This window comes from Quercus lobata, chromosome 3 (assembly GCF_001633185.2).
Source record: "Quercus lobata isolate SW786 chromosome 3, ValleyOak3.0 Primary Assembly, whole genome shotgun sequence".
Lineage (NCBI taxonomy): Eukaryota > Viridiplantae > Streptophyta > Magnoliopsida > Fagales > Fagaceae > Quercus > Quercus lobata.
In genome coordinates, this window is record NC_044906.1 from 58927033 (window position 1) to 58941348 (window position 14316).

Consider the following 14316-nt stretch of genomic DNA (forward strand, 5'->3'; position numbering starts at 1 on the left):
AGAAGGTTCAACCTACTGTGGATGTCATAGATGCTCGTATTGAGATTTTGAAGAAGGAGGTGGCAGACCTAGAGGCACGTCGCGAGCATCTCCATTCTGGTGTTGTTAGCCCTATTCACTTTAGAGATCAAACCCTTATCTCAGGCCTTTGATGAGACATATTACATCATGTAGTTTCCTATTTATTTTCCCCCATGTCTATTTTCATTCCCTTTTCATTCTATCCAATACACTCCCTTATTTTCTCTAGCACTTATTTGATAAATCTGACATGACTTACATATTTTGGGTTTGTAATCTATTATGATATATCTGCTACTATACCTGCTATGGTTATTACTATGATTATGATACAATATGTTTTTGCTAATACGCCATAGTTTTCATTACTTTTTACAAGTGAAAACATACTAAAATACTTTCTTGTGACATCATCCTTTGTAAAGGTGATCACTTGGAAGGAGAGAGAGGAAAAAAACAACTACACAATGTTTCTTAGGCATAATATTGCTTTAACCATTTGCCATTAATGGGATCCATCAGATCCTTTCCATTCATCTGGGCCAAATAGTAATACCCATTTGCATGTGCTTCCCTTATTACAAAGGGTCCTTCCCACTTTGGTGAAAATTTAGATGGTCCTACCATACCTCATCTGACGTGGCTTGCCATTTTCAGTACGAGCTGTCCTTCTACAAACACCCTCTATTTGGTCGTCCTGGCATAAGCTTCCGTCATCTTTTGTCTATATCTACGACTACGCTTTTGGGCCTTCTCCCTTTTTTCATCTAACCCTTCCAAGTCTTCACATCTTTCTGACACGAAAACTTCCTTCTTCTCCTCCTTCTTTTGTGCTTGCATGACTCTTAAAGAGGGTGTCATTACTTTTGCTGGGCTCATTACCTCTATTCCATTGACTAAGGAGAAAGGTGAAAATCTTGTGGCAGACTTGGGTGAGCTTTGGTAGGCCCAAAGGGCGTTTGGAAAATGCATTGTCCATCCCTCAATATATTCTTGATTCATCTTACTAATGATCTTGATGAGGGTCTTGTTTGTTGCTTTTGCCTGCCTATTCTCTTGGGGGTAATAGGGCGACAACCGGTGGTGTTTGATTTGATAGAACTCCAGTATCTTTCTTACTTCACTATTGACAAATGGTGTGCCATTGTCACTGATGATCCTATGAGGTACTCCAAGCTTGATAATTATGTTTTCCTTGATGAAATTTGCCACGGCTTCTTTTATGGCCTTGCGGAGTGGTATGGCCTCTGCCCATCTGGTAAAGTACTCCGTAGCCACAAGGATCCATATGTACCCATGCGAGGGTGGATTAATCAGTCCCACTAAGTCAAGCCCTCAAGTGTGAAAAGGCTATGGGTGACCATGCTATGCAAATTTTGCAGAAAAGTGTGGATCAAATTGGCTTGTACTTGGCAGTTGTGGCACTTCTTCACGAATTCTAGTGTGTCTTTCTTCATGGTGGACCAATAATAGCCCATCTACAGCAGGCACAAATATAGTTTTTTCTTCCCTTAATGCTCCCCACATTCCCCTACATGTACCTCTTTTATCATCTCTCTTGCTTCTTCAAGACCCAAACATCGTAATGGGTCCCCATCATACCCTTTCTTAAAAAGGATTCCCTTATGCAAAAAGTAGCGTGCTGCCAGCCCTTTAAGTTTATATTTTTTTCACTATGTTTCTATGGCAACATACCCTCTGTCAGGTATTGCACAAACGGACTTCTCCAATCTTCACTGGTGAAAAAACGTAACTCTCTTCCCTGTCTATTGCAATATGGCAGGCCTCACATTAGGTTTGACTAGGTCTGCATCCTTACCCATGCTTGGCCAATAAAAACCCACCCTCTGGAGTCTACGGTAAAGGCGGATCTCTTCGCAGAACCCGTAGGTTCTGTCGTGCACTTCCTTCAATTTTCTTTGGGCCTTCTCTTGCCCCACACATCTTGACAAAATTCCTCCTGGCATTTTGCGATATAATTCCCCTTTCACCAGGGTATAATCCTTTAATGTCTTCAAATCTCTCCTTCTTTTATTAAGAATTCCTTTATGGGGATTCTCCAATCCTCCTCACACCTCTCTTTTTTGAACCTTTCCTGCAGTATTTCAACTATAGATTCCCTTCACTTACTGACTTCAACTCTGGTGTTACTTCCTTCGAATGCTATTTGTGATCCCAACGCAGCTAGCGTGTCTGCATACCGATTCTTGCTCCTTTGAGCGTGCTCTATCTCAAATGTTGAAAATCTTTCCTCCATTTTCTGGACCATCGTCCTATACGGGGCCAAAACTGGGTTCCTTCAAAGATAAACTTCCTTTGGCCTGACAGACCACTAAATTGGAGTCACTTATCACCTTCAAATGCTTGTTTGAGGGTTGTGGTCAACTTGGTGAGATAGGCCTCATATTCTGCAGTATTGTTTGAATAGGGAAACTCCAATTTAAATGAGAGTGCCACGGCTTCTCCTTCACGATAGAGGACTATTCCCGTGCCTCCCAAGTGGGCTGTAGAAGAATTGTCAAACTTCATCACCCATTGCTCTTTGATCATTTCTGATGTGGCTACTTCCCTTAAAACCTCGTCATCTAGCAGGAATTCCTCCTCTTTTGGGGATTGCGCCAGTAAATTTGCTATAGCCTGACTCTTTACTGCCTTACGTGTTCCCTCCTTCAAATCTTATTGTAACAATTGTAACAACCACTGGGATATCTTCCCAAAGAGGATTGGTTGTCAAAGCAGAGCCTTGATTGCGTGGAACTTCGTCATCAACCATTTCTCATAGGCTAAAAAGTAATGACGTAACCTTTGTGATGCGTACACTATTGCCAAGCATGCTCTTTCTACCTTAGGATAGCGGGTCTTCACATCCTTCAAAGCGTGGCTTACATAATAGACTAATTGCTCAACACCACCTCCATCTTCTTGGACGATCAAAGTACCTATGGCATAGGGGCTGAAGGCCAGGTAGAGCAACAATGGCCTTCTGCAGATTGGGGCTTGCACCGTATAAAGGTTCATCATGATTTGCTATAGCCTTCAAAAGGCTATCTGCTGTGCTTCTCCCCACTCGAAGCTTTGTCCCTTCTTGAGTAATTTGGTGAAGGCTGAAATGATTGATGCTAAGCCAGGGATGAACCTTCGAATGTAAGAGACTTTCCCTAAAAAAACTCTTCAATTCCTTCACCGTGGCAGGCGGCTTCATAGTTGCTATAGTTGTAGTTTTGGATGGGTCCACATCTATTCCCCTACTGTGGACCAAGAATCCCAAGAATTTTCCAAAAGACACTCCAAAGGCACGCTTAAGGGGATTCATTCTCAGCTTGAAAACTCTGCATCTTTCAAACACCTTTCTTATTATTTTGACATGGTCTTCTCGTTTCTTTGACTTTACAACTATGTCATCCACATAGTCTTCCAATTCGCGATGCATCATGTCATGGAATATGGCAGTCATTGTGCGTTAGTAAGTTGCGCCTGCATTTTTCAATCCGAAAGGTATCACAGTGTAGTATAAATTGCCTATAGGTGTTCTGAAAGCAGTTTTATCCTCATCTCTTGTCGCCATTCGAATCTGGTTATATCCACTGAATCCATCCATAAAGGAGAACATGTCGTTTCCTGCTGCAGAGTCTTTGGTAGTGAGAATTCGTCCTTTGTGCGGACTCAGTTAAGATTCCTAAAGTCTACGCAGCACCTTATCTGCCCATTTTTCTTCTTCACTAGCACGATATTGGACAACCACCGCGGGTGCTGAATGGGTTTAATAAAACCAATGGCTAATAGATTTTGCACCTCTTTTACTATCTGTTCTTCTATTTTGGTGTGAAATACTCTGGCAGTCTAAGCCACCGGCTTAGCCTCGGGATCTACGTTGAGCATGTGCACTACCAATCTTGGGTCTGGCCTAGGCATTTTGTTGTAGTCCCATGCAAAGACATCCTTGAATTCTTTCAACAATAGTATTAGTTCTGAATTTTCTTCTCTTGATAGTTTCGAACTTATCGAAATTGGTCTTGGCCTCTGTGGGTCGGTGCCCAAATCGACTTCTTCCAATTTCTCTTCTGCTGCTATCTGTGTACCCTTTTCTGTTGCAATTCCCTCACCTTTTTCTGTATCGCTTTCTTCTTCCAAATTTTCTTGGGCCACACAACACACTAAACTCTTATGTTGTGGCCCTTGCCTAGGACCCCCTTGCGGATCGCAAGTGGGCCTTGCACACCTTCATAACTTGTAGACTATTCTACCGTCAGAGGTCTAAACCCTGATGCATCGTGGTGCATCACCTGACTCCAAAGCAGGCACTTCTTTCCTCTTCTTCCTATGCATTACAGTCCCCTTAGATCGGGCTCAGGGTCATTTTGAATATCCTCCCATCTGGGGAGGAAGGTGCTTTGTGGTTTAGATACTGAGCTTTCACCAGATTGTGCCCACTCATCGTAAAACATGTTTTCTACTATATGAGTTTTTGCTTGCTCGAATGGTGATGGGTTTGCCGCTATCCATATCATTCTGCCGTTTAGCCTTCCCTTTACGTATTGATGGTAGGTAGATGGGACCAACCGGTGTTTATGCAACCACAGCCTTCCCAATAATATGTGGTATGAGACTTCTGTTTTCACTACATGGAAGCGGGCCAAAGAGGCTATTGGTCCCACTTTCAACCATAGATGGATATGGCCTGTGGTATATTCACCTCTTCCCCTAAATCCTGTCACCTCCATTAGGCACCCCTGTATTTTCCTTTATGAAATTCCTGCTGCTTGCAATGTGCCCAGCGGAATAAGGTTTATGGAGGCGCCCGTATCGACCAAGGCTCTTTTGATAAGAATTTGGTTTATGAAGGCCGCCAAGTAGAGGGGTCTCCTATGATCTGAATATCCCACTTCCATTTCTTCATCACTAAAAGTGATCTCGTTTGTATCCTGTAAGAAAGCTTTGTCAGCTCTGGCTTTTACCGATAAGCATTCTACTCCTGCCCTTGAGGCAATGCTTACTAGGGCCTCTATGGCAATTCTTTGTTTATTTACTATGAGTTCCAACTGGTCAAACAGGCTCTTGAACCTGGAACTCTTTTGCAAGGTGGTAATTGCTGTGGCAGGCAAGGTTGGCCTTTCCTCCTTGTCTTCCTTTGGTTCCGCACAAATGACAACCGCTGCCACTCCCTTTCCCTTATGGTTCAGGAGCAGGTTTCTTTGGACTTCTAATTGTGATAACTCGAGAGTTCCTTCTTTGATTCTACGATGTACCAGTCTGCGAAGCGGCCAGCATTTTGCGGTAGGGTGTTGCACATAATTGTGCAAATAGCAGAAACGCAGGTTTCTCCGCTTCTCCTCGATAGGTTCCCTGGAAACTTGGTTGGGCTTGTTGGGCTTGAAGACCCCATCTACAATCTATTTGTCTAAGAGCACATCTAGCTCCTTTGGTGTACATGGCAATGGTGGAGGAGTCTCGTACTCCCTTCCATCTGATTTCCTTTTCCTTTCGCCAATGGATACTGTCATGGCTTGTGGAGTGGCCTTCCGTTCTTCTTGCCTGTCAGAGCTTGGCCTTACCGATTGAGTGGTCTTCCTCACTTTCTGCAACAATTGTACAAACTGGGAGATCTCTAAGTTCTCTAAAATAGCTCTATATTCCGTAATCATGTTACCCATACACATCTCCACTAATGTCTTTTCCTCACAATGATCATAGAGAGCTATGTATCTAAATCTCTTGATGTATTCCATTAAGTCTTCGCCACTTCTTTGCTTGGTTGCTTGCAAAGTTGCAAGCGTTACTATCTCCTCTCCATGAAAGTATTTGGTGCAAAATACGTCTACCATGTCATCCCATGTTGGAATTGATCCTGATTTCAGACCGGTGTTCCAAGTGTACATGCAGTCACATAGGGATTTGGAAAATTCCCGAAGACACAAGTCCTCATCTGCCATGTAGGGACCAAGGGTGTCAATGAATTTGCTCACATGTTCGATAGCACTTCCTCTTCTGCCATCATATTGTGCGAAAGTTCGGGCTCATACCTCTCAGGATATGGCTTGCTGAGTATTCTCAGCGGATAAGGGGGCCTTCGTTCATAAAATCTTTCCTTAGGTGCTTTGGCCCATTCTTGTTCTAGAAGCATTGCAATTTCGGCCATGGTAATGAAATGTTGCTCTATATTTTGCGAACCACCTCCCATAGGGGTTTCTTCCTTGTCTGCCTCATGCTCTGGGTCATGCTAGCTTCCTTTTTCTTTTGTCTTATCCACCTTCATTTAGCGAATTTCTTCCATTATCTACTGCTGGGAATGCTGCACAAACTGCAGCACCTCGATGAAAAAGTTGGCATTATCAGTGGAAACTCTTTGCTATTGTTGAGGTTCATCCCTCGCTCCATTGACACCTTCCACCTGGTTGGGCTAGTGCTGATTGGGCGTTGCTAGTCTTGACTCTGCTAGCGAGGGCGCAATGCGCACGTTTTGCATCACCTTTGATCTCGGGGGCATTACTTACGAGGGCTTTTATCTACTTTCTCTGTCTTTTTCCCAACTCCCTAGTAAAGTCGCCAATTTAAATGTGGTGGGCCTTTTTTGTATTCTGGACTGGGCTTTCTCCTACCGTATAGTGGCCCAATAGTTTTAGGGTAGGAGAGTTGGAACTAGCTCAATTGAAACTCATCTCAAGCCAGTTTGTGCACAAGCAAGGACCCCTTTTTGCAAAAACCCTGGTCACGTGCCTACAGCAGGGGGCACTGTCACAAAAACATTATGGCAGGAGACACATAATATAACAGGGTAATAAAAAGATCAACCAAGGATAATATTTAAACAACTTTGCAATAAGAAAGAGAAATGATAATATAAGTTTGGAAGAAATAAGTTAATAACAATGAAAAGAACAGTGTTTATGCTAAAACAATCATGATAAAAGAGGGAAAGGGGATTGGTCTATTAGACTTAGCTCCTTAGCAGATTTAAGTCCAAGAAGGAAACCAATCTATAATGTGGACAACCTCTCAGGGTAATCCTGCCATAGAAATTTCCCACTTTGGAAGAACAGACCTAAATGGTTTATTCTTAAATCTCTTGGCTGACTAGAGGGTAGGTTGTTAAGAGGGAGAGAAGGGAGTAGTCTATTGGTGCATGCCTTATCACACTTTTGTTTCCTCACTTTTCTTCCTACTCTCTCGTTTTCTTTCTTTCTTTCTTTCTTTTTCTTATCATTTCTTTTTTTTCCTTTAGCTTTCTATTTCTTTCTATGTTTCTATTCTTTCTTGTTTTTCCCCCTTCCTTCGTTGATCCTCACTATGCACAGCTAAGGCTTTTTTATATAGCCTGTCGTGATAAGATTTACCATTTTACCCTTCAACTACTTTTGGCCGGTTATGGGTGCCCTTCCCTGGCCACCCACCGGTCTGCTAGCTACCCAGCCACCACCACTACCCTATGCTGGCTGTGCCACGTTCCATTCCCATACAAAAAGGAATTTTGTTTTATTTTTCTTGCTTTCCATAGCATTCCATCCAGATAAGGGTTGGGTGCCTTCTCTCACTAACTTCTATGGCATGCACCTAGTAATTTCAGCTCATCTCTCCCTCTTTTAGGTGGTATGTCATCCCAGCAAGACATTTCCTCCAAAAAAGCTTGAGTGGGAATCCTAGAATAGACTTCCCCCTTCTCCCCACCACCAACCCATACCCTCTCTTACCTCTGGGCCATGGCTCACCATGCTTGTATTGGCTAGGTACAAGTGAGTGGTGCCTGAGCCTTGTGCATGCTCTACTCCCATGTGAGTCCATGGTTTGTCTGTCGTCCATACATTTGTCATTGTCTATGAGTTTGTCTGGTCTCGCTACGCATTTCTGGTGCTTATTTTTAACCTTTTGTGGTGTGGGTGAGTCTGGGTCTTCATTCTTTGCATTTTGTTTCCTTCCTAGGCTAGGTCTTGCTTGGGCATAGGGCCTTTTGTCTTCAATTCGGCCCTTGTTTCCCTTTATTACTGGTTTGTGGGCTGACTAGTATTCCTACCACACCACTCCATTGCTTCTGCCATGTTATTACTTGACATGTGCTTACTGGGCCTCCTTTGGGCTTGCCATGTACTTTTCCTTGATTTAGTTCACATTGCCCAGTATTTCTGCTGGGTTAATTCTCATACCATTTTGTGCTTGCTTGGCCCATTTTATTCTTTTGGGCATCCTTGGCCCGCTTTAGTCTTTTGGGCATCCTTGGCCCATTCCATTCTTATATTCTCATAGGCTTTTGCTAAATCTTTCGGGCTTCCCCGGCCCAATTACCATATCCTTTACTAATTCTTTTCTTTGGGCTCCTCCAACCCATTTTTGCTTGCTTTCTTATAATTCATGTGGGCTTACTACTTCCTTCTCTAGGCTCCCTTGGGCCCGTTTGTTTTCTTTGGGGCCTTTTTTACTATTTTATAGGCTTGTGGACCATTATTCCTACCATTTGGGCTTAATGGTTTTTTTTTCTTGCTTTGCTAATTCTTCATTCTTCACTCTTTGTTATATTGTTGGGCTTTTTCTTGCCATTGGCCCTTTTCTTTTTTGCCAAAATGGGCCGCAACAAATGGTCACCACAAGTTGGCGCTAGGATATACTCAAAATCCAAACATGATCCCCCACAAGGACCATGTGCCTACTGCCTAGTTCATCATATGGATCTCATTGTTCCTCTTAGACTAATAGCAATATTTTTAAGAAACAGAAGTAACAATTTTTTTTTTTTTTTTTTTTTGAGAAGACTAGAAGTAACATGGTCCATCAATTAATGAGAGTAAGGGTCTACTAAGCAAACATTAGTAAAAGTGATAGTGTGTGACCGCTATGCATGCTCCACAAGTTCATAACAATTTATACCATATTTTCATGGTAAAATTTTCAATTTACCTTATTTTAATGACAAAAATTCGATATAGTTCCACATTACATGGTTTTGTGTTTGTGGTTGCACCAACAACATATGACATACAAACGGTGCATAGACTGTGGCAATAGCTTCTTGCAAGGTACATGTCATTAGGCTTGCAATAGAGTACTTGTACTATTAAACCTCATTAGGTCTATATTAAGGGCCTTTAATTTAAGGCTCCATCTTTACAACTTAGTCTTGCAATACAAATAATGTATTCCTTTCAAAAATAAATAAATAAATAAATAATGTATTCAATCTTTTTAGTGTTTATTGTCCACCATACCCAAGGTAGAGGCAAATTGTTGGACTTTGGCCACTAGATTGGTATTAAAGCTCGGTCACGGTTCGACTTCCTACTATGCACATGCAAGTGTTAGGGGTGGAATTGTTGGGTGGAGGGCTAGTGGGTCAAGTCCAACATCCTGCTAGAGGGGGAGGCCAGGTTGGGCCAAGTCTCGGTCAACCCATTGGTGTTGGGTTGCCACCCTTGAGAGAATAAAGTTGCACAACTATAGCTAGGGGTGTGCATGGGTCGGGTTAGGTCGGTTTGAGGGGATTTTTTGACCCAACCCATCATGGTGGGTCAAAAAAAATTCAACCTAACCCAACCCATCACAAAAGTCCAACCCAACCCACATGGGTTGAGTTGGGTCAAGTTGAACCCATGGGTTAGACATTTTTTTTTACTACTATTATTATTAAATTGAGCAAAAAAAATATATATATCACACTTGCCACCTGAGTTGATAAACAAAATATACATTAATATATAAACTAATATTCCAACTTAGTTGTAAACAAAATATGTTTAAGCATTCAATTGAATTGATAAACAAAATATAAATGAACTAGTATCCTAATTCACTTATAAAAAAAATATACATGAGTTCCTAATTCAGTTATAAACAAAATATATCTAAAATTCTAAAAAAAATTTATTAATTATATAATATATTTAAATATATATTAAAATAACTAATAGGATTTTATATTATATATGATAGTAGGAACCAAGAAGTGCTATATAGCTAGTTTTTTTTTAAAAAAAATTATTAAATATATAATATATTTTAAACATATATTAAAATATGGGTGGGTCGGGTCGAGTTTCGCAGGTTTGTAATTTTATGACTCAAACCCAACCTGATCCGCTATAAAAAAATTTTGTAACCCAACCCAACCCGCTATAAAAAAACCAACCCAACCCGACGGGTTAGGTTGGGTCGGGTTTGGCGAGTTGGCAGGTTTTCTACACACCCTTAGCTATAGCTTTTGGTATAGTGGGTAAGCACTTGGTCCTAACACAAATATTATAGCAAAACCTAGATGTAGCTCTGTGCATGTTGATGGAACTTAGGTTTGTGGGAGATCTATTGGCACTGGATAAATTATGGAATTTGTGGGGAATAGACTTGATCTTTGTTTGGAACTAATACGCCTGATGTAATAGTAGTGAAGGATTATGAAGGATTGCTAAACATAGGGGATGTCTAGACAACGCTATTTGTAATGAAGATAAAAGGATTCAGTTCCCCAAAGCTAGAATGAAGCACATGCTTGCACTGCAGCTGACCATAGCCCTTTTATCTAGTCTTTGAATAGGCATCTTAGGTAAGAGATGGAAGTAGTAAAAAATTATTAAGGAGGTGTGAAAGAAGGAAGTGGTTGGTTCTGTTTTTTTCTCTTTAAGTTGATGAGAAAATTGAGGCCATCCATAAAGATATAGAAGGCTAGCATTAATTTTGTTGTCTTTTTGGTCTTTAATCTAATTTGTTAGGTTCATATCTATAATGTTGGCAATACTTGAACAATGTAAGTCTTGCCATAGTTTGAGTCTCTTAATTTGTTCAAGACAATGCACCCATGTGCAAAAAGTGAAGTTTTTGTTTGCTTCTATTCCTCTTAGATTTTTGCTTCTGACTGTTTGAGCTTCTATAGCCTTTGATTCTAGTCAGGGATTTTGGATTTTGCAGAAAAGCTTTTCAACCAACCCATGTCTCATATGATGACCTAATCAGAAAAGTATATATACACAACTTATGGGGAAAAAAAAAGAGAGAGAGAGAGAGAGAGAGAGAAGGTGTTTGTGCCTCCTTTAGAGTTTCTATAACCGTTCTCTCAAATCATCAACCCCATAGAGCATGATTTCATTGAAGATCATTCGGTGAATTCTTGGTGATCACGTAGAAGACATATCAAAAACACAGACATTGCACTTTAGGAGGTTATTGGAGTCAGTCAAAGGTTCCAATGGTGATCACGTGTGCATCATCCGTGGAAGCAATTCAAATGTTAAAGGTTTTCTCTGTAAGTTGTCTACAAGTCAATAAAGCCTAGGAAAATGTTTTTCCTTGATTGTAAAATTTCTTTTATCATGGTGGATTTGCTTTATTGTGGAAGGTCTCTCTCATAGTGGTTTTTCCCTTGGCTAGTTTTCCTTAGGTTTTCCACTTCATCACCATATAATTGTCTCTTTGTGATCTATTTGTGTGATTGGTGACAAACTATTTAATTTTCCTTTACACGCTTTAATTGCTTTACTTGTGAATTGAACATTGGCAGAATTGAACTAGTATAACAATTTGGTTATTTCACTTGAAAATAAACAGTTGAATTCTAAAACCTAACATAATTTTTCTCTTAAAGTCACAAGCCTACAATCTTTTTAACAATATTCAAAAAAGGTAGCTAAGAAGGGACTAACCATCTCCATAAGTCTAAAATGTTTAAGTCTTTAGTTGGCTGTGATATGTGGGTTTGAAACAAAATTTTTCTTACTGATGCAATTATCACAACTGGACAATGCTAACCAAAACTCGCCTTATTTACTTAGGATGATGGAAATGGACAACTCAAATGTTCAATCTTCACAAACAGTTCTAAAGTCATTGCTATTAGTCTACTGTTGTTGTGTTGCATATGTTTTTGGTTTCAGGTTCACACACCTCCATTAACTATCAGTACGAATAAGGATTTTCCAACAATACATAATTTGATCCTGAAATTTGATTTCCTACTCTAGTCAAAATGATACTGATATGTGGCTTAAGAATAAAAGACTTTTGGGCATTAAGACCCCACTATTATGATGGCAGCCATGAATCAAGGAAATGTAATTATGTAGTTATAGATGAATCTGATGTATAAATTGAACTATTGTACTATGAATTAATTAAGCAAGTATTTTCACAAAGCTATTTCTTCTATAAACCTCTCTCATCCTCTCTTCTTCTTCTTCTTCTTCTTCTTCTTCTTCTTCTACTCTCTCTCTCTCTCTCTCTCTCTCTCTCTCTCTCTCTCTCTCTCTCTCTCGTTCTTGTTACTCTTTGTTATTCAATTCACTTGCTTCACTGTGTACTTGCAAATTCAAGCTTTGCTGAGTTTTCTTCATGGTATCAAAGCTCTCACACCACCATCTACCTATTTCTCTATATGGATGATATCATTATTACTGGTAATGATCCTCCTCAGATTTCACATCTTATCACTGTTCTCAGTCATGCCTTTGACTTAAAAGACCTTGGTGCTCTTTCCTACTTCTTTGGAGTCCAAATTGTTCCCACTCAGTTTGGTCTCACCTTATGTCAATCCAAGTATGCCTCTGATATTCTCCACAGATTTCACATGGAGAATGCTAAGCCAACTAAAACACCTTCTTGCTCTTCCACTAGACTTACTCCTTACACTAGTTCTTCCTTACCTAATCCATCTAAGTACAAGAGTATGGTTGGGGCCCTATAATACTTGACTTTTGCTCGCCCTGATTTGGCCTTTAGTGTCCATCAGTTGTGCCAATTCATGCAACATCCCACCACCACGCATTTAGAGGCTGCCAAGCATGTTCTTCACTATGTCAGAGGTACTTTACATTTTGGTATTCATCTCTCTCCAGGTCCTCTTACTCTATCAGCATTTTCAAACGTTGATTGGGCTGGAGACCCCTCTGATAGGAAGTCTACAACTGGATTGTTGGTTTTTCTTGGTTCTAATCCTGTTTTGTGGTCCTCCAAGAAGCAATCTACTGTTTCTCATTCTTCCACTAAGGCAGAATATTGTGCTTTGGCTTCCATTACAGCTGAACTATCCTGACTTCGTACCTTGTTCATGGAGCTTTGCTTGTTTCTTCATCATATTCCAATACTTTGGTGTGATAACATCTCAGCTATTGCCTTAGCTTCCAATCCTTTTTTCCATTTCAGGACAAAGCACATCGAAGTTGATTATCATTTCGTTAGAGAGAAGGTTCTCAAACGTGATTTAGGGATCAAATTCATTTTTGGCAAGGATAATTATGCTGATATTTTCACCAAGCCCCTGCCTAGGCCTCATTTCTTGTTTCTTCAAGGCAAACTCTTGGTTGATTCCACCTCGTGTTTGAGGGGGGATGTTGAGATAACTAAGGATAAACCTCAAGCCACAGCTAAGCTAAAGCTACTAAACAACCAAATGGATAGTTCTAACGGCTAGTTTTTAAATGGAGACACAAAGTCTCAATACGATGTTGTTTCCTTTAATGAAACTAGCCATGAGTACTTTAATGAGGGTTGTGAAACGCTGTCATTCTTGGAAGCCTGGAGTTAGTTAGTTTTAGGCGAGAAAGTTAGTTTTTCAGTCTTAGCTATTGAGCTTAACCACCTCCAAATTTCATGCATTAGATCTGTGAATCAAGAAAATGTAATTATGCAACTATAGATGAATCTGATGCATAAATTGAACCGATGTACTCTGAATTAATTAAGCAAGTATTTTCACAAAGTTGTTTCTTTTAGAAATCTCTCTCTCTCTCTCTCTCTCTCTCTCTCTCTCTCTCTCTCTCTCTCTCTTGTTCTTGTTACTCTTTGTTATTCAATTCACTTGCTTCACTGTGTACTTGCAAATTCAAGCTTTGCTGAGTTTTCTTGAAGGACTTGCATGTGCTGCTAATATGGTTGCCAACATGAGTTGGCATAAGTATTCCCAGTAGCAAAAAGACAAATAAATAAATCCATTGTAGTGAAGATTAGAAATGCTTTCTTGCTTCATTTGTTGTCTCTAATTTTCATTCTTTCTCTTCATCAAGTTTTCTTTTCTTTTCTTTCTCAATTCGCCATCCTTTATTAGTCATTCAACATTGTCAACCTCTCTTACCCCCACAACCCTCACTTGTGACCTCCACAGAAATTCTTCTTCCATTCTAAATGCTCTTATAGTTCCTGATAGGCCAAAAATGTATTAACCCCTTTAGGAAAATTAATCAATTAATTAGCCAAGTAAAATTAATTAGATTCAATTTCATGCAATAAGCGTGGTGGCACAAACAAATTACCAACTAAGTTAAATGCAGCGGAAAATAAATTTGACATAAGTGTTTGTTTACGAATGGGGAAAACCACTGAGGCAAAACCCCA

The 14316-nt window shown here is 40.2% G+C and overlaps 1 protein-coding gene across 1 annotated transcript; it reads left to right on the top strand.

Annotated features, from left to right (window-relative positions):
• Positions 1 to 12361: 12361 nt before the first annotated feature.
• On the top strand, positions 12362 to 13018 carry LOC115981164 (uncharacterized mitochondrial protein AtMg00810-like). The gene is made up of 2 exons (XM_031103338.1): positions 12362 to 12650; positions 12822 to 13018. The coding sequence occupies exons 1-2, from the start codon at positions 12362 to 12364 to the stop codon at positions 13016 to 13018; spliced, it is 486 nt and encodes a 161-aa protein (XP_030959198.1).
• Positions 13019 to 14316: the final 1298 nt, after the last annotated feature.

What these genes read in the sequence shown, in the direction of transcription:
- LOC115981164 (XM_031103338.1), top strand. Translation starts at nt 12,362, where the DNA reads ATGGATGATATCATTATTACTGGTAATGATCCTCCTCAGATTTCACAT. An exon ending in TAATCCATCTAAGTACAAGA is followed by an intron (nt 12,651 to 12,821) that starts GTATGGTTGGGG and finishes ATCTCTCTCCAG; the next exon opens with GTCCTCTTACTCTATCAGCA.